The following is a 22,522-nucleotide window of genomic DNA, read 5'->3' as shown; positions in this document are numbered from 1 at the left end:
GGGTTGGGAGTTTTCTGTTGGTCCAATGTCCTGGACTCAGCTCTCCTGCTTCAAATGTCCAGGTCTGACTTCTGACTGGGGCACCAAGACCCTGAAAGTTGTACATCAGGGAGGAAAAGGAGGAATAAGAAGAGGGAAGAAAAGGAAGAATGAAAAAGAGTAGACAAAACCCCAAGACAAGTGGTAAAAGCAAAACTAAACAGACAAAGTCACACAAAGAGATGTACACACTTGCACTCACTAAAAGAGAAGAAAACAGAAGAAAAATAGAAAAAAAAAGAAAAAAAGAGAAAACAAAGAAGAGAGCAAACCAATAAACAAACCCACATACTAATATATACAGTAAAAATTAAACTAACAAATACATAAAACCGGGAACAAGTCAAACAAATCTGGAAGTCCTCCAATACTTCTAGGCAGGTCTCTGCACCTGCTGTGGACACTGTAGAGTCATCTTAGACACTGATCTTGCCTTACTCTAGCGTGTATTTGCCCCCAAAGTCCACAGTTTCCCCCTAAGTCTACAGCCTCAATTGTAGAAACACTCATCTATTCAGGTAATCCACAGATGCATGGCTTATCAAGCCAATTGTGAGTATTAAGTCTGCTCCTCCTGAGGCTGTTTCCCTTTCTCTTCTTTAGTCCCACAGATCCCAGGGATTCGTTTTGGTTTTGGTCCCATCTCTGCATGTGGGCTGCTCTCAGGTGTCAGTTCTCTGCCTAGACAAGAGGGGGAGAATGAGGGTGATTGGGGCTCACTTGCAAATTCAGGCCAGGGAGCAGGAGGTTTATGGCAGTCTAATAGAAATTTGCAGGAGTGCTTGCAGCAGCAGAGGTTAGCATGAGCCTGAGGTGTGATGTGAATTCTCCCAGGGAAGTTGGCCCTGAACTCAGGACACTTGGCTGTGGAGGGCTGTAGCTACTGCTGGAAGGGTGTGGCCAATGACCTGCCTTGCACACAGGACACTTGGCTGTGGAGGGCTGTACCCACTGCTGGAAGGGTGTGGCCAATGACCTGCCTTGCACACAGGACACTTGGTGGCTGTGGTGGCAGTATCTGAGTTCTGATATAGCAGCTGAGGCTTGTGGTGGCACTTGCACAGGCGCTGCCCTGCAGCCTGTGAGTATATGGAGCAGGAAGCTCCTATGGCTCCCCTTCAGGACCCTGAAACAAAGGTTTCTTGCCCCTCTGTCAGGCCTAGGCTTTTCCCCAGACTACCTCCCAGCTAGCTGTGGTGCACTAACCCCCCAGGCTATTTTCATGCAACCAACCCCAGTCCCTCCTTTGTGTCTGTCCTCCAAAGCCCAAGCCTTGGTGTCCAGCCCCCACCTGCTGCTGCGGGTTAGCAGACAAGCTTCTCAGGCTGGGAAGTGCTGCTTGGCACTGATCCTCCATGCAGGAATCTTTCCACTCTGCCCTCTCTGCACCTGTTGTTGCTCTCTACTCCAGGGTCTCTGAAGTTACCCCCATCTGTCCCCACTAGTGAGGGGGCTTCCTAGTGTGTGGAAGCTTTTCCTCCTTCACAGCTCCCTCCCAGAGGGGCACATCTCCTCCTCAGGACAAAGTGAGAGAGTAGCATTGACATATACACACTATCAAATGTAAAATATATAGCTAGTGGGAAACTGCTGCATAGTACAGGGAGATCAACTCAATGATTGGTGATGACCTAGAGGGGTGGGACATGGAAGGTGGGAGGGAGCCTCAAGAAGGAGAGAATATGGGGATATATGTATAAATACAACTGATTCACTGTTGTACAGTAGAAACTGACACAACAGTGCAAAGTTATTATACTCTAATAAAGAACAAAAGAAAAAAATATCTTCTTTTTCATTCCTGATATTAGTAACTTGAATTTTCCTTTTTCTTAGTCATTATAACAAAGCTTTGCCTATTTTATTAAAATTTTCCAAGTACAATTTTTTAGTTTCTTTGATATTTCCCTCTTACTTTAAAAAGATTCTCTATTTCCCTTATTTCTGCTCTCATCTTTATTGTTTCCTTCTTTCTGATTGCTTTGGGGTTAGTAGTTTCCTCTGCTTCTTCTAATGTCTTAAAATGGAAAATCAGGTTACTAATTTGGGATCTTTCTTCTTTTTAATATAGGTTTTTTAAAGTTATACATTTCTTCCTAAGCACTGCTTTCACTGCATCCATAAGTTTTGATGTGTTGTTTTTATTTTCATTCATCTTAAAGTATTTTCAAATTTCCATTTTTTGATTAATTGATTAGGTGTTAATTAATTACAATATTTGTGAATTTCCCAAACTTCCTTCTTTTGTTGATTTCAAATTTCATTGTACCATGGTCCAAAATATACTTTGTATGATTTCAATCTTTTAAAAGTGTTAAGACTTATTATATAGCCCATTATATGTTGTATAGTGAGAGTGTTCCATGTGCACTTGAAAAGAATGTACATTATGCTGTTGTTGGGTAGAGCGTTCTATCAATGTCTTTTAGGTTCATTTGGATATAATTTTGTTCAAGTCTTCTCCAAGATATTTTCTAAACTGAATTTCTCATTAAATGTTTTACTAAACCTTTTTTAATTATTCACATTGCCTTTTAATATTACTACAACAAGAAACATGACTGCAAGTTACTTTTTTAAATTTGCATATGTGTTCTAAAGCTTAATAAGTGAGCTTCAACCCTACCTTCAGCCTAGTTTATTGATTGAGAAGATGGTGCTGCCCTTAACTGACAACACAGAAGATCTGCTTAATTTCATTAGATTTGGCAATAGGATTTCATCCTATACTAAGACAGAAGTGTTTTCATTGTAAACCAGAATCCTCAATCACACATAGATAAAGATCACCATTGGAAATAAATCTATTTGATATGCATAGTTTTCCAAACAATAGCTAACACTTATGAATTTTATACTATGTTCTGGCACAGCATTGCATGGTTAAAACTGCTGTTAGAATTAGTGTGACCCTTTAACAGAATTATAATAATCTAAGAGCATCTCAAGATCGAAGAGACGTTACAGATCATTTAGTGTACCAGCATAAGTGGAACTGAGTGAGGCATTGGTGTTGTTACATACCTTTATTATGAAAAGGGCAAAGTTGGCCATACCTATGAATCAAACTAAACTGGAAAAACAAAGCTGAGCGAGAAAGCTAGCTGACAGTCTGGTTGAGATCAAAACTCAGAAGAGGCAGTTTAAGCTTTGTAAAGATTCCTTCATCCTCGAGTTGGACTCCCTTTGTTATACAACAATTTCCCACTGACTATTTTACAGTTGGTAGTATATATATGTCTGTGCTATGGAGGACTGGGGCAGGGAGGGTGGGGGGGACTCGAGGGGGGGGCGTCAAGGAAGGGAGGGAATATGGGGATATGTGTATAAAAACAGTTGATTGAACCTGGTGTACCCCCCCAAAAAAAAATAAAAAATAAATAAATAAATAAATAAATAAAAAAAAAAAGAAAGTATACCGGAGCATCTTCCAAACCATCCAAGTCAAAAAATCAGCATTTTTACGGTCGGGAGTCATTCATTTTTCTTGATAATGATATTAAAAACATCTTCTTAATGCAAAACTGACAGCCATATCTTTTACAGCTGAAATGTCATGTGTATGGTTTCATCAGAAAATAAAAGGAGAAAAGTTAAAAAAAAAAAAAAAAAAAAAAAAAAAGATTCCTTCAGAGCATTTCAGTGAAGGGAGCTAGCTGTTTAGAAAACTAGGAAAGTAAGGAGTCTTTCCAGTTTTGTGGTTATCATGTAAATTAGTGCATTTACACTCCTGTATTAGACTGGAATTCTAAAGTGTATACTTATATATATTTTTTTTATTTTGCTCTATAATAGCATTTGAAAACCAGTTGAAAGGGAATTGTCTAATTGAGATTTTGACTATATATTTTAATTTTGCTTTTAATTTAACAGACTCCAGATATAGGGAAAAACTAGAGTTTCTTTTAGCCCTTAAATCTCAACCTAAAAACCAAGCTCTACCACTTATCAGCTTTATTTCTTCACTAGTATAAACTTAAATATTAGCTTTACTCACTTCTTGTGGAAGGAAAATAGAGAAAAGGCAGCCTTTGTAGAGCCTCCTATGCAGTCCCTGAGAACTGTCCTGCCAGTTCTCACTGGCAGGGACCAGTACTCACAACTATGACACTCAGGCTGGGTCTCTTCACTCCCCACTCACTACACACATACACACACACACAAACACACACACTCATAGTCTTTTATGCCTTCAAGGAATTGTTCATGTTCTGTTTGTAAAACCCTTCCTTTTCCTTTGTATATTGTCAAAGGTGCACATGAGGGAGGTCATATGGGACAGTGGTTGGGCACAGTGGCATTGGTATGAAAGAAAACTGAGTTCAAATCTCAGCTCAGTCCCTCAATAGCTGTGTGATCCTAGGTAATTTACCTCACCTGAGATTGAATCTCCATGTCAGAAAAAAAATAGGGATAATAACAGTAGCTAATTTATAGGGATGTCATGTTTAAATGAAGTAATGAGCATAAGAAGAACTTTAATCAATATCTGGCTTATAGAAAGCCCTTAATAAATGGTTACTACTGTTGTTACACCTTTAAAGTTATAGGTGTGTTTTTGTTTCAAGATTTGTGCTAGTCCAGACCTATTTACAATTTTTTCAGTGCCAAACATTTTTTATGTCTTCTGTCTTGCATAATCTTGTTTCTATAATAAATGTAAAGCAAACAAAAAATTCTCTCTACATGAAGTTGTGATAGGTCTTTTAGTTTTGACTCAGGCAAGAAAGCACAAATTTGCATTGTAAGCCCAAATCCAATGACCAAACATTTGGACAAGTTTTTCTGTTTTTGTGTTATTCTTTCTCCAATGTGAAATTTTCTTGGGAAAACCTAAAAATTAGTGATTTAATGCGTGTTTTCTGGACTAGCAACACTCCAATGACTTTGAGGGCTTCACCAAAGAATAACTGGGGATAAACCTTTATAAACTGTCTGAAAAAAAGATGACACAATCCTGCCAGTGTAATAGATATAGGCAAGGTCAGTGCTGTTTTTATGTGTATACCTGGTCTTGAAATTAAAAGAATGCATTTACGTGCCAGGTACTTTTACCTCATTAAGTTTTCAACAGCTCACACTTTGTAAACATCCTGGAGAAGGGAGCAGCAGGACAAAAAGACTTGGAGAAGAGTTAATACAATTATTGATTATTGAAGTTTGCTGAAGGCATGTGGGTCCTCAAGGTCAGATAAACAGTTCTGCTACATTTTATGGTTCCTAGAAACCTCAAATAATGATCAGACAGCCTTATTCATAAGCAATGGATGTGTAAATGGTATAATGGAATTACATAGGGTGAAGAAAGATCGTTCCTTGATAAAGTATTGGCTGGACCAGGTGTTTGAAATTCAAATGTTATTAAGGTTCAAGTAGAAGTGAGTGCTGGAAAGAAACAAATTACAGCAGATGCATTTATCAGGATAATCAGTTGTTTAATGAGACTATAACATCAAACTGATGGTTTTGTTGGAGGACTAGGAGATAAAGGTCTATGTCTGGCTTGAGCAGTTAGGTAGTCAGATGGAGTCCCTAGAAAGACAGTTCTAGTAGTTGAGGGCACTGGGTTTGAAGGGGTGGAGAACTTGCAAGGTGAGATGCACAGTCTAGGAAGGCCATTGAAGACAAACTCTCACAATTTTACCAAGAGTTGGTCATTATGATCTCGTCCAGAACATGTCACTCTGAAAAAAAAAAAAAAACAAAACCCCACAGCTCACTTGCCTAGTAAATGTAACATAATTGGGTATCATAAGAATCTCAAGTCACAGTTACATTAAACCATCCTCCCTCCACCTGTGAAGCACCTTTGAAGCAGTACTATCACACCTCCTAGATATCCAACTTATTATTTCCCCACTCTGTCTACCACCTCCAATCTTTTTTCCTCAACCACCCCTATTTCCACTACACTCTCATATTTACATTCAGTACCTTGTACACTCCTTATTTTCCCACTATATTATTACCGCTTCTGGTCTTGCTTTTCCTCCTATCCAGCCTAGATGTCAAAGAATACCACTATAGTAGTGTACTCAACAGCACCCTAAATTTATTATTTTTTGATCCTGGGTAAATCCAAGAAACCACATTTGTCACTCTGGTCCCTAGGCTGGAGAGCATCTTAGAAGTCCTAAGCTAGAGTGAAAATGGACATTAGGTCCCACGTTCTTAGGAATTCAATATGATAACTATTGGTATTCAAAATATACTTTTCAAGTTTTTCAACATTGAAGACTTGGCACTCACACATACATACTTAGTGGGAGTGAAAACTGATAACTTCCTGGAGGACAAATTGGCAATATCTTTCGAATTTTAAATGTATACCCTTGATGACCCTATGACCTAAAAATCCCACTTCTAAGAATCTATCGTGTGAATACTGATATAAATTCACATGGTTATTCTTTCTAGTATTGTTTTTAACATGGGAAAATTGGATGTGTTTCAAAAGACTATTAATAACAGACTAAATGCATTATTGCACATACACAAAATGGAATATTTGGTAGACATTGAACAGAATGAGGTATGTACTGTCATGGAAAGAAATATTGTTAATTAAATAAAATCTTGTTATGTTTGAAAAAAGTCAGATATAAAATATAAATCAGGTATAATAAAGAAAATGTGCACAAAATTATTTTCATATACATAAGGAAGTACTTGGAAAGATACACTAAACTATTAATGCAGGTTACCTTTGAGGAGTGGGATGAAGAAAAAACACGTGGGTAGGATGGGATTTGACTTCTTACTAAAACATTCAGTAGTATTAGAATTTGTTACAGTAAGCATGCATTCTTTTGTAAAAATAAATAATACAAGATTTTCACATTTTAAGTCAAGAACTAAATATTGATCTGTACACTGAAAGGGATAGGGACTCTATATCCCTTATTGTCTATAAAAGGTATGGGAAACAAAGTTGGGGGTTACTGAAGTCTACTTTCAAAGCCATAAAATACCCTTTTCTGATGGTACAAAGTGAATTTCTCTTACAAAGTTTATCTCATTTCAGTACCTATGCTTCACATTGAAGCGTTCTTACTTTGATCTGATATTAAGCCTCTTACTAGAAACATTCCAAAAAATCTCCTACAACAGAGTTAAACTAATCTACTTTAGAAAAAAAAAAGTAACAGTGCAACCACCTCATCTGTATGAAAGAGTAGCCCAAGGCAAGGTTTTGGGGACAAGGTCCTGAAGGAGGGGGAAGGAAATATGGAAAGCATAGGATGGTGAAAAATAAAAGGAAGAAACTCCAGGGATGTCAAACATTCTGCTGATTGGGATTGGAGAGCTAAAGAGTACACCTCAGAAAAAACTGGAAGAACTCAGTTTCCTGGTGTATACAGAGCTTTCACACACACTGCTGTGTTTTCTCCTCCAAACCTCACCCAGCTTATGTTTCAGTGCCAAATTTAAAACAAGTAGGATGAGATAAGAAGGGTTTCATTCTACTTGAATTACCATTGACATTATCATTTATTTCACAAGTATTAAAACAAGCTACAGGGGATGTTTCTGAAACAGTGTTTTCTCAAAAAGCACTAAAGGGTACCAACTACCTAAAAGGAAGCTCTGCCTAGTAGTTTAGTTCTTCAGAGAAAGAAGTAAGGGAAAAAATTCTTTCTTCTCCCACACAAGCTACTATCTTCCTAATGAGGCTAATGAGACATTTTCAGCCCTCAAAAACTCTGTGTCCTCAGCCAATCTCCACTTTGCAAGGCCTCCCATTTCACTGGTGCATAAGAATGAATTTTGCTTCTTAATCAGGGTTGAATGTACTCCAACCCTACAAATTTAAAGCTCAAGAAGAGGCTCAATTTTTTGTCACATCCATTTCTTCTCTTTTCTTTATTTCTTGAATTTTTATTTTCTTATTGATTTGATTTTCCTGTGATGAGGAAAAAGAGAAATACAGTCAAAAAAACATGATTATATCCATAAATATTTCCTCTGCACTGACTTTTGGGTATTCTTAGTGAACTGTAAGAGTATTGTTTATTATGTGGAAATATCAGGGCCATTTTTCATTATTAATTATGTTAAGCTAATCCCTTGGTGGCCACAGCACCCTAGGCATGTAGGAGGTATTTTGACACATAATTTTAGAGGCTTACTGGCATTTTTTTCTTGCTTTGTTATTTGCTAAAAACTACTTAGTTAGAATTTTATAAGAAAGTTCTCAATGGAAAGCGTATCCAATAATAACTCTCCAAGGATCATGACATGTCTAAAAGTAATTTCCAATTTTGTTTTTATAAGATGTATAATTCCACAACACTGTGATACCAATTTTTTTTAAAAAAAAATTGTATTCACCCTACACACAAAGACAAAGAAGATGCAACAACAAGATGGTAGGCGGGGACAATCACAATAAAATCAAATCCCATACATAAGGCTGGGCAAGACACATACTGGAAAATAATTATACTATAGAAGTTCTCCCACAGTAGTGGAAGTTCTGACTGAGCCCCACGTCAGGCTCCCCAGCCTGGGGGTCTGGCAATGGGAGGAGGAGCCCTAAGAGAGCCTGAGATTGAAGGTCAGCAGGGTTTAACTACAGAAATTCCACAGGACTGTGGGAAACAGAAACTCTACTCTTAGAGGGCACACACAAGGTCTCATGTACACCAGGACCCAGGGAAAAAAGTGGTAACCCCATAAAAGACCAGGCCAGACTTACCTGCTAGTAGTGGAGGGTCTCATGCAGAGGTGGGGGGTGGCTGTGGCTCAATGTGGGGAAAGGGACACTGACAGTGGCAGCTCTGGTGAGTTTTCATTAAAATGGGCCCTCTAGAAAGTCTTCATTTTATCACCAAGTCCTGGCCCCACCCAACACCATGTAGGCTCCAGTGCTGGGACACCTCAGGGCAAACAACCAACAGGGCTGGAACACAGCCCTGACAAAAAGCAGACAGGCTGCTTAAAGTATTCCTGAATAAACAGCTGCCCAATAATAAACAAACCCCACACATAGCCCTGCCCACCAAAGGGATAAGACCCAGCTCAACCTGCAAGTGGGTGGGAAAAAGCCCCTCACACCAGGAAGCCTGCACGAGCCTCTTAGAAGCCTCATCCACTAGGGGACAGACAGAATAATCTAGAACTACAACCCTTCAGGATGCAGAAAGGAACTGCAATCACAGAAAGTTAGACAAAAATGAGACAGCAGAGGAATATGTTCCAGATGAAGGAAAAAGATAAAACCCCAGAAGAACAACTAGGTGAAGTGGAGATAGGAAATCTACCTACAAAAGAATTGAGAGTAATGATACTAAAGATGATTCCAGACCTTGGGGGGAAAATGGAGGCACAGAACAAGAAGATTCAAGAAATGTTTAACAAAGACCTAGAAGAACTAAGGAAGAAACAGAGATGAACAATACAATAAATGAAATGAAAAATACACTAGGAAGAACCAATAGCAGAATAACTGAGACAGAAGAACGGATAAGTGATCTGGAAGACAGAATGGTGGAAATCACTACCACAGAACAAAATAAAGAAAGAAGAATGAAAAGAAATGGGGATGGTCTAAGAGATATCTGGGACAACATTAAAGTCACCAAAATTTGTGTTATAGGAGTTCCCAGAGGACAAGAGAAAGAGAGAGGAGAAAGGACATGAGAAAATATTTGAAGAGATAATAGCTGAAAACTTTCCTAACATGGGAAAGAAAGGGGTCATCCAAATCCAGGAACCTCACAGATTCACAGGCAGGATAAACCAAAGGAGGAACATGCCAAGACCAATGTTAATCAAACAGACAAAAAGTAAAGACAAAAAAATATTAAGGGCAATAAGGGAAAAGCAACAGAAAACATACAAGAGAATTTACATGTTATCAGCTGATTTTTCAGCAGAAATTCTTCAGGCCAGAAGGGAGTGGCATGATATATTTAAAGTGATGAAAGGAAATAAACTACAAGAAAGAATATTCTACCAAGCAAGGCTCCTATTAAGATCTGATGAAGAAATCAAAAGATTTACAGAAAAGCAAAAGATAAGAGAATTCTGTACCACCAGACCAGCTTTGCAACGAATGCTAAAGGAACTTCTCTAGGCAGAAATGAAAAGGTCAAAATTCAAAACAAGAAAGTTCTTAATGGAAAAGCTCACCAGTAAAGTCAAACATACACTAAAGGTAAGAACTCATCTGTACACAAATATGATATCAAAACCAACAATACTGTGGAGAGTACAAATGCAGTATATTGGAAATGCATTTGAAATTAAAAGACCAGCAACTTAAAACAGTCTTTTTAATATAGAGACTGGTATATCAAAACCTCATAGTGGTCAACTAATCTGTGACAAAGGAGGCAAGAATATACAATGGAGAAAAGACAGTCTCTTCAATAAATGGTGCTAGGAAAACTGTACAGCTACATGTAAAATAGTGAAATTAGAACACTTCCCAACACCATACACAAAAATAAACTCAAAATGGATTAAAGACCTAAATGTAAGGCCAGAGATTATACAACTCTTAGAGGAAAACATAGGCAGAACACTCTTTGACATAAGTCACAACAGGATCTTTTTTGACTCACCTCCTAGAACAAAGGAAATAAAAACAAAAATAAACAAGTGGGACCTAATGAAATTTCAAAGGTTTTGCATAGCAAAGGAAACTATAAACAAGATGAAAAGACAACCTTCAGAATGGGATAAAATATTTGCAAATGAATCAACAGACAAAGGATTAATCTCCAAAATATATAAACAGTTCATGGAGCTCAATATTAAAAACAAACAAACAAACAAACAAGCCAATCAAAAAATGGGCAGAAGACCTAAATAGACATTTCTCCAAAGAACACATACAGATGGCCAAGAGGCACATGAAAAGCTGCTCAACATCACTAATTATTAGAGAAATGCAAATCAAAACTACAATGAGGTATCACCTCACACTGGTTAGAGTGGGCATCATCAGAAAATCTAAAAACAATATATGCTGGAGAAGATGTGGAGAAAAGGGAACCCTCTTACACTGTTGGTGGAATGTAAATTGATACAGCCACTATGGAAAATACTATGAAAGTTCCTTAAAAAACTAAAAATGGAATTACCATATGACTCAGCAATCCCACTATTGGGCATAAACCCAGAGAAAACCATAATTCATAATTACACATGCATCCCAATGTTCATTGCAGCACTATTTACAATAGCCAAGGCATGAAAGCAAACTAAATGTCCATCAACAGATGAATGGATAAAGAAGATGTGGTACATATATACAATGGAATATTACTCAGCCATAAAAAGGAACGAAATTGGGACATTTGTAGAGACATGGATGAACCCATAGACTATCATACAGAGTGAAGTATGTCAGAAAGAGAAAAACAAATATCATATATTAAAGCATATATGCAGAATCTAGAAAAATGGTATAGATCAACCAGTTTGCAAGGAAGAAATAGAGACACAGATGTACAGAACAAACATATGGACACCAAGTGGGGAAAGTGGAGCAGGTAGTGGGGGTTGAGGTGGGATGAATTGGGAGATTGAGATTGCCATGTATACATTACTAATAAGAAAAAAATATCAAATTGCACACTTTAAATATATGCAGTTTATTGCATGTTGATTGTGTCTCAATAAACGTTCTTAAAAAAAAATAAAGTTACACCTAAAGCAAGTAGAGAAAGAAGAACAAAGAAAACTCAAAGTTAGTTGAAGGAAAGAAATCATAAAGATCACAGCAGAAATAAATGAAATAGAAACAAAGAAAACAAGAGCAAAGATCAATAAAACTAAAAGGTTTTCATTGAGAAGAAAAACAAAATTCATAAATTTTTAGCCATACTCATCAAGAAAATAAGGGAGAGGACTCAAATCAATAAAATTAGAAACAAAAAATGAGAAGTTACAACAGACACTGCAGAAATACAAAGGATCATAAGAGACTACTACAAGCAGCTATATGCCAATAAAATGGACAATATGGAAGAAATGCACAAATTCTTGGAAAGATACAATTTTCCAAGACTGAACCAGGAAGAATTACAAAATATAAACAGAGCAATCATGAGTACTGAAATTGAAACTGTAATTAAGAATATTCCAACAAACAAAAGTCCAGGACCAGATGGCTTCACAGTAAATTCTATCAAATATTTAGACAAGAGCTAACACCTACCCTTGTTAAAATCTTCCAAAATACTGCATGAGGAGGAACATTCCCAAATGCACTGTATGAGGCCATCATCACCCTGATACCAAAACAAGACACAGATATCACAAAAAAAGGAAATTTACATACTAATATCATTAATGAACATAGAAGCAATAATCCTCAACAAAGTACTAGCAAACAGAATCCAACAACATATTAAAAGGATCATACACCATGATCAAGTGGGATTAATCCTAGAGATGCAAGGATTCTTCAATATATGCAAATCAATCAATGTGATACACCATATTAACAAATTGAAGAATAAAAACCATATGATCATCTCAATAGACACAGAAAAAGCTTTTGAAAAAAATTCAACACTCATTTATAATAAAAACTCTCCAGAAAGTGGGCATACAGGGAACCTATCTCAACATAGTGAAGGCCATACATGAAAAACCCACTGTAAATATTCTCAGTGGTGAAAAACTGAAAGCATTCCCTCTAAGATCAGCAACAGAACAAAGACGTCCACTTTCTCTACTCTTATTCAACATAGTTTCAGAAGCCTAGCCATGGCAATCAAAGAAGAAAAAGAAGTAAAAGGAATCCAAATTGGAAAAGAAGAAATAAAAATGTCATTGTTTGCAGATGACATGATACCATACATAGAAAATCCTAAAGATGTTATCAGAAAACTACTGGAGCTATTCAATGAATTTGGTAAATTTGCAGGATACAAAATTAGCGCACAAGAATCTCTTGCATTCTTATACACTAACAATGAAAGATCAGGAAGAGAAAATAAGGAAACAATCCTATTTACCATTGCAACAGAAAGAATAAATTACTTAGGAACAAACCTACCTAAGGAGCCAAAAGAACTGTACTCGGAAAACTATAAGATAATGATGAAACAACAACAAAAAAGATGACACTAACAGATAGAAAGATATACCATGTTCTTAGATTGGAAGAATCAATATTCTGAAAATGACTATACTACCCAAAGCATTCTACAGAATCAATGCAATCCCTATGAAATTATCAATGGAATTTTTCACAGAACTAGAGCAAAAAATTTTACAATTTGTATGGAAGCAGAGAAGGCCACAAGTACCCAAAGCAATCTTCAGAAAGGAAAGTGGAGATGCAGGAATCAGGCTCCCTAAATTCAGAATATACTACAAAGTTGTAGTCATCAAAACATTATGATACTGGCAGAAAAACAGAAATATAGATCCATGGAACAGGATAGAAAGCCCAGAGCTAAAACCACACAACTATGGTCACCTAATCTATGACAAAGGAGGCAAGGATATACAATGGAGAAAAGACAGCCTCTTCAATAAGTGGTGCTGAGAAAACTGGACAGCTATATGTAAAAGAATCAAATTAGCACACTCCCATAACCACACACAAAAATAAACTCAAAACAGATTAAAGGCCTAAATGTAAGACCAGACAGTATAAAACTCTTAGAGGAAAACATAGGAAAAACACATTTAGACATAAACCACAGCAAGATCTTTTTTGACCCACCTCCTAGAGTAATGAAAATAAAAACAGAAATAAACAAATGTGACCTAATGAAACTTAAAAACTTTTGCACAGCAAAGGAAACCATAAACAAGACGAAAAACCAACCCTCAGAATGGGAGAAAATGTTTGCAATGGAAGCCCTGAGAAGGGATTAATCTCTAAAATATACAAAGAGATCATGGAGCTCAATATCAATAAAACAAACAATCCAATCAAGAAATGGGTGGAAGACCTAAACAAACAATTCTCTAAAGAAGACATACAGATGGCCGAGGCACATGAAAAGATGCTCAACATCACTAATTATTAGAGCAATACAAATCAAAAGTACAATGAGGTATCAACTCACACTGGTCAGAATGGCCATCGTCAAAAAATCTACAAACAATAAGTGCTGGAGAGGGTGTGTAACCCTCTTGTGCTGTTGGTGGGAATGTAAATTGATACAGCCACTTTGGAGAACAGTATAGAGCTTCCTTAAAAAACTAAAAATAGAATTACCATATGATCCAGTACTGAGCATATACCCTGAGAAAACCATAATTCAAAATGACACTTGTACCTCAATGTTCATTGCAGCACTATTTACAATACCCAGGACATGGAAACAATCCAAATGTCCAATGACAGATGAATGGATAAAGAAGATGTGGTACATATATACAATAGAATATTACTCAGCTACAAAAAGGAATGAAATTGGATTATTTGTAGAGATGTGGATGGACCTATATTCTGTCATACAGAGTGAAGTAAGTCCAAAAGAGAAAAACAGATATCATATATTAACATATATATGTGGACTTTGAAAAATGGTACAGATGAACCTATTTTGATGGCAGGAATAGAGACACAGACATAGAAAAAGGATATGTGGACACAGCAGGGGAAAGGGATGGTGGGACGAATTGGGAGATTAGGATTGACATATATACACTACCATGTGTAAATTAGATTGCTAGTGAGAAGCTGCTATATAGCACAGGGAGCTCAGCTCACTGCTCTGTGATGACCTAGATGGGTGGGATGGGGGGGTGGGAGGGCAGTCCAAGAAGGGGGGGGGATATATATATACATATAGCTGATTCACTTTGTTGTACAGCAGAAACTAACACAACATTGTAAAGCAATTATTCTCATAAATAAATAAATAAATAAATAAATAAATAAATAAATAAAACAAAAACAAAAAAATCCAAAAAAGAAGATACAAGAGTTGTCAGCATATATGCACCCACCATAGGAGCACTTCAATATATAAGGCAACTGCTAACAGCCATGAAAGGGGAAACCAACAGCAATAAAATAATATTGCATGTCTCTAACACCCCACTTACACGAATGGACAGATCTTCCGGACAGAAATTTAATATGGTAACACAAGCCTTAAATGACACATTAGACCAGACAGAGTTAAATGATATCTACAGAACATTCTATCCAAAAGCAGCAGAATACACTTTCTTCTCAATTTCACATGGAACATTATCCAGGATAGATCACATCTTGGGCCACAAATCAATCCTCAGTAAATTTAAGAAAACTGAAGTGATATCATCATCTTTTCTAACCATAACACTATGAGATTAGACATCACTTACTGGAAAAAAAAACTGTAAAACCACAAACACAGGGTGGCTAAACAATATGTTAATAAACAACCACTGGATCACTGAAGAAATCAAAAAGGAAATCAAAAAATAGTTAGAGACCAATAATAACAAAAACATGATGATCCAAGACCTATGGGAGGAACCAAAAGCAGTGCTAACAGGGAAGATTATAGCAGTAAAATCTTACTTCTGGAAACGAGAAAAATCTTAAATAAACAACCTAACCTTACACCTAAATCAACTAGAGAAAGAATAAAGAAAACCCAAAGGTAGTAGACAAAAAGATATCCTAAACGTTAGACCAGAAGTAAATGACATGAAGAAAACAATGGAAAAGATCAATGAAAATAAAAGCCAGTTCTTCAAAAAGATAGAACTGATAAAACTTTTGCTAGACTTACCAAGAAAATGAAGGAGAGGGCTCAAATCAATAAAATTAGAAATGAAAAAGGAGAAGTAACAATAGACACCACAGAAATACAAAAGATCACAAGAGACTACTTAAGCAACAGTATTCCAATAAAATGGACCACCTAGAAGAAATGGACAAATTCTTAGAAAGGTACAATCTCCAAAGACTGAAATAGAAAGAAATAGAAAATATGGACAGATCAATCACAAGTACTGAAACTGAACCTGTAACTGAATCACTTCCAACAAACCAAAGTCCAGGACTAGAGGGCTTCACAGGAGAATTCTATCAAACATTTAGAGAAGAATTAACACCTATCCTTCCAAAATTATTCCAAAAAGATCTCAGAGGAAGGTACACTCGCAAACTCATTCTATGAGGCCACAATCACTCTGATACCAAAACTAGACAAAGATACCACACACAAAAAAATTACAGGCCAGTATCACTGATAAACATAGACCCAAAAATCCTCAACAAAATACTAGCAAACCAAATCCAACAATACATGAAAAGAATCATACACCATGATGAAGTGGGATTTATCCAAGGGATGCAAGGATTTTTCAATATCTGCAAATCAATCAGTGTGATACACCAGATCAACAAACTGAAGAATAAAAATCATCTCAATAGATGCAGAAAAAGCTTTTGGCAAAATTCAACACCTATTTATGATAAAAATTCTCCAGCAAGTCAGCCATAGAGGGCACATACCTCAACATAATAAAAGCCATATATGACAAACCTACAGCTAAAATCATTCTCAGTGGTGAAAATGTTAAAGGATTTCCTCTAAGATCAGCAACAGGCCAAAGGATGTCCACTCTCGCTACTTTTGTTCAACACAGTTTTGGAAGTCTTAGCCACAGCAGTCAGAGAAGAAACAGAAATAAAGGGAATCCAAATTGGAAAAGAAGTAAAACTGTCACTGTTTGTAGATGACATGATACTGTCCACAAAAAATCCCAACAATGCTACCAGAAAACTACTAGGACTCATCTATGAATTCAGTAAAGTTGCAGGACACAAAAATAATGCACAAAAATTGGTTGCATTTCCATACACTAACAATGAAAGATCAGAAAGGGAAGTCAAAGAAACAACCACATTTAACATAGCTTCAAAAAGAATAAAATACCTAGAAATAAACCTACCAAAGTTAGGCAAAAGACCAGTACTCCAAAAACTATATGACACTGATGAAAGAAATTGAAGGTGACACAAGAAGGAAAGATATACCATGTTCTTGGATCAGAAGAATCAACATTGTCAAAATGACTATACTACCCAAAGCAATCTACAGATTCAATACAATCCCTATCAAATTACCAAGGGCATTTTTCACAAAACTAGAACAAAAAAATCTTAAAATTTGTATGGTGACACAAAAACCCCTGAATAACCAAAGTGATTTTGAGAAAGAAAAACAGAGCTGGAAGGATCAGTATCCCTGACTTCAGACTATACTTCAACGCTATAGTCAATAAAACAGTTTGGTATTGGCAGAAAAACAGAAATATAGATCAATGGAACCGGATAAAAAGTCCAGAGATAATGCAACACAACTGTGGTCAACTAATCCATGACAAAGGATGCTAGAATATATAATGGAAAAAAGACAGTCTCTTCAATAAGTGGTGCTGGGGAAACTGGACAGCTACATGTAAAAAATGAAATTAGAGAGCTCTTTAACACCATACACAAAAATAAACTCAAAATGGATTAAAGCCCTAAATGTAAGATGGGATACCATAAAACTCTTAGAAGAAAATATAGGTAGAACACCTTTTGACATAAATTGCAGGAATATCTTTTCTCAGCCATCTTCTAGAGCAATGGAAATTAAGACAAAAATAAACAAATGGGACCTAGCTAAACTCAAAAGCTTTTGCACAGCAAAGGAAACCACGAGCAAAAAGAAAAGACAACCCAAAGAATGGGAGAAAGTATTTGCAAATGATTCAACTGACCAGCCATTAGTCTCCAAAATTCACAAACAGCTCATGCAGCTCAATATCAAAAAACAAACAACCCAATCAAAGAATGGTCAGAAGACCTAAAGAGACATTTCTCCAAAGAAGATATACAGATGGAGAAAAGGCAAATGAAAAGATGCTCAACATCGTTAATTATTGTAGAAATGCAAATCAAAAGTACAATGAGATATCACTCACACCAGTCAAAATGGTCAACATCAAAATGTCCATAAAGAATAAATGCTGGAGAGGGTGTGGAAAAGGGGGACCCTCCTACACTGTTGGTGGGAATGGAAATTGGTGCAGCCACTATGGAGAACAATAAAGAGATTCCTTAAGAAACTAAAAATGGAGCTACCATATGATCTAGCAATCCCACTCCTGGGCATATATCTGGAGGAAAACATGGTTCAAAAGAATACATGCACCCCAATGTTAATTGCAGCACTGTTTACAATAGCCAAGACATGGAAGCAACCTAAATGTCCATTGATAGAGGAATGGATTTTAAAAAATGTGGTACATATATACAATGGAATATTTTTCTACCATTAAAAAGAATGAAATAATGCCATTCACAGCAACATGGATGGACCTAGAGATTATCATAGTAAATGAAGTAAGTCAGACAGAGATAAATATCACAAGTATCACTTATATGTAGAATCAAAAAAAAATGATACAAATGAATTTATTTACAAAACAGAAACAGACTCACAGACTTAGAGAACAAATTTATGGTTACCAGGCAGGAAGCGTTGGGGAAGGGATAGATTGGGAGTTGGGGGTTGACATGTACACAATGCTATATTTATTTTTTTAATAATATTTATTTTACTTATTATTTTTTTGGCTGCTTTGGGTCTTTGTTGCTGCATGTGGGCTTTCTCTACTTGTGGTGTGTGGGGGGCTACTCTTTGTTGCTGTGCATGGGCTTCTCATTGTGGTGGCTTCTCTTGTTGCTGAGCATGGGCTCTGGGTGCATGGGCTTCAGCAGTTGCAGAACACAGGCTCAGTAGCTGTGGCATGTGGACTCTAGGGTGCATAGGCTTCAGCTGTTGTCATGCACAGGCTCAGTAGTTCTGGCTCCCAGGCTCTAGAGCACAGGCTCAGTAGTTGTGGTGCACCAGCATAGTTGCTCCAAGACATGTGGGATCTTCCTGGACCAGGGATTGAACCTGTGGCCCCTGCATTGGCAGGAGGATTCTTAACCACTGTGCCACCAGGGAAGTCCCCACAGTTCTGTATTTAAAATAACCAACAAGGACCTACTGTATTGCACAGGGAACTCTGGTCAATACTCTGTAATAACCTACATGGGAAAAGAATTTGAAAAAGAGTAGATACATGTATATTTATAACTGAATTACTTTTCTGTACATCTGAGAGTAACACAACATTGTTAGTCAACTCTACACCAATATAAAAGTAAATAAATAAATAAACAAATAAATAAAAATGTAGCTTCAAATGCATTTGTAAGAAATAGTGCAGAGGGATTCCATGTACCCCTTACCACTTTCCCTGAATGGTAACATGTTGCAAAATTATAGTACAATATCAGAACCAGGATACTGAGATTGATAAAGTCAAGTCACAGAACACTTTCATTACCACAATATCCCTCATGTTGCTCTTTTATATCTATACCCACTTCCCTCCTGGCCCCCATCTCTAAAGGATGGCAACTTCTAATCCATTCCCCATCTCTATAATTTTTTCATTTTAAGAATGTTATATAAATGGAATCAGATAGTTACTTTTTGAAATTGGCATAATTTACTCAGCATAATTCTCTGGAAATTCATCCAGGTTGTTGTATCTATTCATTCATTCTTTTTTATTGCTGAGTAGTAGTCCACATTATGGATGCATTAGTTTGTTTAAACATTCACCCACAGAAGTACATCTGGGTTGTTTCCAAATTTTGGCTATTATGAATAAAGTTGCTATAAACATTTGTGTACAGATTTTTGTGTGAATGTAAGTTTTCATTTTTCCGAGATAAATCCCTAGGAGTGAAATTGCTCGGTTACATAGTATTTGCACATTTTTAAAGAGACTGCCAAACTATTTTAAAAGTGTCTGTACCTTTCTATATACCCACCAACAATGTATATATGAGATCCAGTTTCTGCACATGGCACTATTTTAGCTGTTCTTATGGGTGTGCATAGTGATATGTCATAGTTTTAATTTAAATTTCCCTGATCGTTAATGATGTTGACTAACCGTTCAGATATGTATCTGCCATCTGTATATCCTCTTCATTGAACTGTTTATCCATGTCATTTGCCCAGTCTCTGGGTTATTTTGGTTGAGTTTTGAGAATTCTTTACATATTCTTTATACTCAACCTTTGTGGGATTTGTGGTTTACAAACATTTGTTCCCACTCTGTAGCTTGTATTTTCTTCTTCTTAACAGAGTCTTTTGCAGAGCAAAAGTTTTTAATTCTGAGCAAGTCCAATTTATAGATATTTCCTTTTAAGGATTATCCTTTTCTTACACATAAAGAAATTAGAAAAAGAATAAATAAAATCCAAAGTTAGTAGAAGGAAATAAATTATAAGGATCAGAGTACAAGTAAATGAAATAGAGGAAAAAAAAACAATAGGAAAGATCAATGAAACTAAGAGCTAGTTCTTCGAAAGGTAAACAAAATTGATGACTTTATCCAGACTCATCAAGAAAAAAAGGTAGAGAGCCCAAATCAATAAAAGCAGAAATGAAAAAGAAGTTACAACCAACACCACAGAAATAAAAAGGATCATAAGAGACTACTACAAACAACTATATGCCAATAAAATGGACAACCTAGAAGAAATGGAAAAATTCCTAGAAATGTACAATTTCCCAAAACTGAGCCAGGAAGAAATAGAAAGTATGAACAGACTAATTATGTGTAATAAAATTGAATCATTAATAATAATAATAATAATAATAAAATTCCCAACAGATATGAGAACTGTTTATATATTTTGGATATTAACCCCTTAACAGTTATATCATTTGGAAATATTTTTTCCCATGCAGTAGATTGTCTCTTTATTTTGTTGATGATTTCCTTTTTATTGTGTTGATGGACATATTTGTGTGCTTCTATTTCTAAATTTTCTATTCTATTCCATTCATCTGTGTGTCTATTTCTCCACCAATACCACACAGTCTTTACTGTAGCTATATTGTAATTCTTGAAATCAGGTTGATGGGTCCGTCTCACTTTATTTTTCTTTTTCAAAGTTGTTTTAGCTGTTCTAGTTGCTTTGCTTTTTCATATAAATTTCAGAATAATTTTGTATGTACTTATAAAGATCTTACTGCGATTTTGACAGGAGCTTCATCAAATCTGTATATCAATTGCAGAGAACTGAAACTTTACTATGTTCAGTTTTCCAATTCATAAGCACTGTATTTCTATTTATTAAATGCTTTTTTATTTCCTTCATTAGCTTTTTGTAGTTTTCAACATACAAGTCCTATACATGTTTTTAGATTTTCACCAAAATATTTCATTTTTTGAGACATTGTAAATTGTAGTGATATTTTGGTGCTCACATGTTCATTTGTAGTATATTTAAATTATGATGGATTTTTGTATGTTGATCTTGAATCATGTCATAGTGCTGAACACGCTTGTTAGTTCTAGGACTTTTTTTGGTATATTTCTTGTGATTTACTACATAGGCAATCATGTCATCTTCAAACACAGTCTTACGTTTTCCCTGCATTACTGGGATTATCTGTATATTTTTTATAAATCCATTTTAATTTATAGCATGGTTGAGTGTAACTCTTTGTATGGTTTTAGTGAATGCTTTAGGTGTTACATTATATATACACAAAATTTATGACATTCTACTGGTGCTATCATTTTAGCAGTTCTCATTAAGTATAGAAAACTAACCTCTTATATCCCTTTATCCTCCCCCATGTATAATTGTCTTAAGTATTTCCTCTACCTATCTACAACCACATCCAGCAGTGTTATATTTTTTGCTTCAGTCATCAAACATAACTTAGAAAACTCAAAAGGAAAAGGAATGTCTATTGTATTTATCTATATTTTTGGTGTGTTCTTTTTCTTCCTGGTGTTCCAAGTTTCCTTCTTACATCTTTTCTTTTTTACTAAGGAAAGATAGCCTTATCTAAAGACTTTTAGGGTACATCTGCTGGCAACAAACTCTTTTAGTTATCTTTCATCTGAGAATATCTTGATTTTCCCTTTATTTCTGAAGGATATTTCACTGGGTAGGATTCTGAATTGACAGTTCTTTCTTTTTAGAACTTGAATAATTTGTTACTTTCTTCTAGAATTCATGGTTTCTGATGAGATATTCTTATCATTTGAATTGTTTCCCCCCTATAGGCAAAGATGGCATTTTCCTCTGGCTGCTTTCAAGATTTTTTTGTCTTTAGTTTTCACAAGTTAATGATGTGTCCTGATGTGAATTTGAGCTTATTCTGTATGGGATTTGCTTAGCTTTTTGAATCTACAGATACAAAAAGTCTGTCTGTTGGCATCCAAATGAGAGAAATCCTTATTACTGCTGGTTGGGGATATTACAGCTCCTCCACTAGGCCTTCTCATACCTCCTTTGCTGGCTGGGGTAGGAGTGTCTCATTACTGTTCCCCACATGGCCTTCACTGACACCAAAAGGGAAGTGAGGTTGCCTCATTAATGCCAGGTGATGGTGAAAGTGCTGACTTTCCACTATGTCTCATCTGACATTATGCTAGTGTGTAGGGTGAAGGATGCCTCTTTACAGCCAGATGTGAGTGGTAGTCC

General features: G+C 36.2%; 1 protein-coding gene across 3 annotated transcripts in view; it reads right to left on the bottom strand.

Annotated features, from left to right (window-relative positions):
• Positions 1–5,466: 5,466 nt before the first annotated feature.
• Positions 5,467–22,522, bottom strand: part of RPS6KA6 (ribosomal protein S6 kinase A6) — a 162,299-nt gene continuing 145,243 nt past the window's right edge. For all 3 annotated transcript variants that reach the window (XM_057718747.1, XM_057718748.1, XM_057718746.1), the window contains one exon: positions 5,467–5,723. In XM_057718747.1, the coding sequence (XP_057574730.1) occupies positions 5,672–5,723 (52 nt within the window). In that variant the 3' untranslated portion in view covers positions 5,467–5,671. The remainder of the gene's footprint in view (positions 5,724–22,522) is intronic.

The sequence above is a fragment of the Hippopotamus amphibius genome, chromosome X (assembly GCF_030028045.1).
Source record: "Hippopotamus amphibius kiboko isolate mHipAmp2 chromosome X, mHipAmp2.hap2, whole genome shotgun sequence".
NCBI lineage: Eukaryota > Metazoa > Chordata > Mammalia > Artiodactyla > Hippopotamidae > Hippopotamus > Hippopotamus amphibius.
Note: the sequence above shows the minus strand (reverse complement) of the source record. Positions and strands in the feature narration are given on the sequence as shown.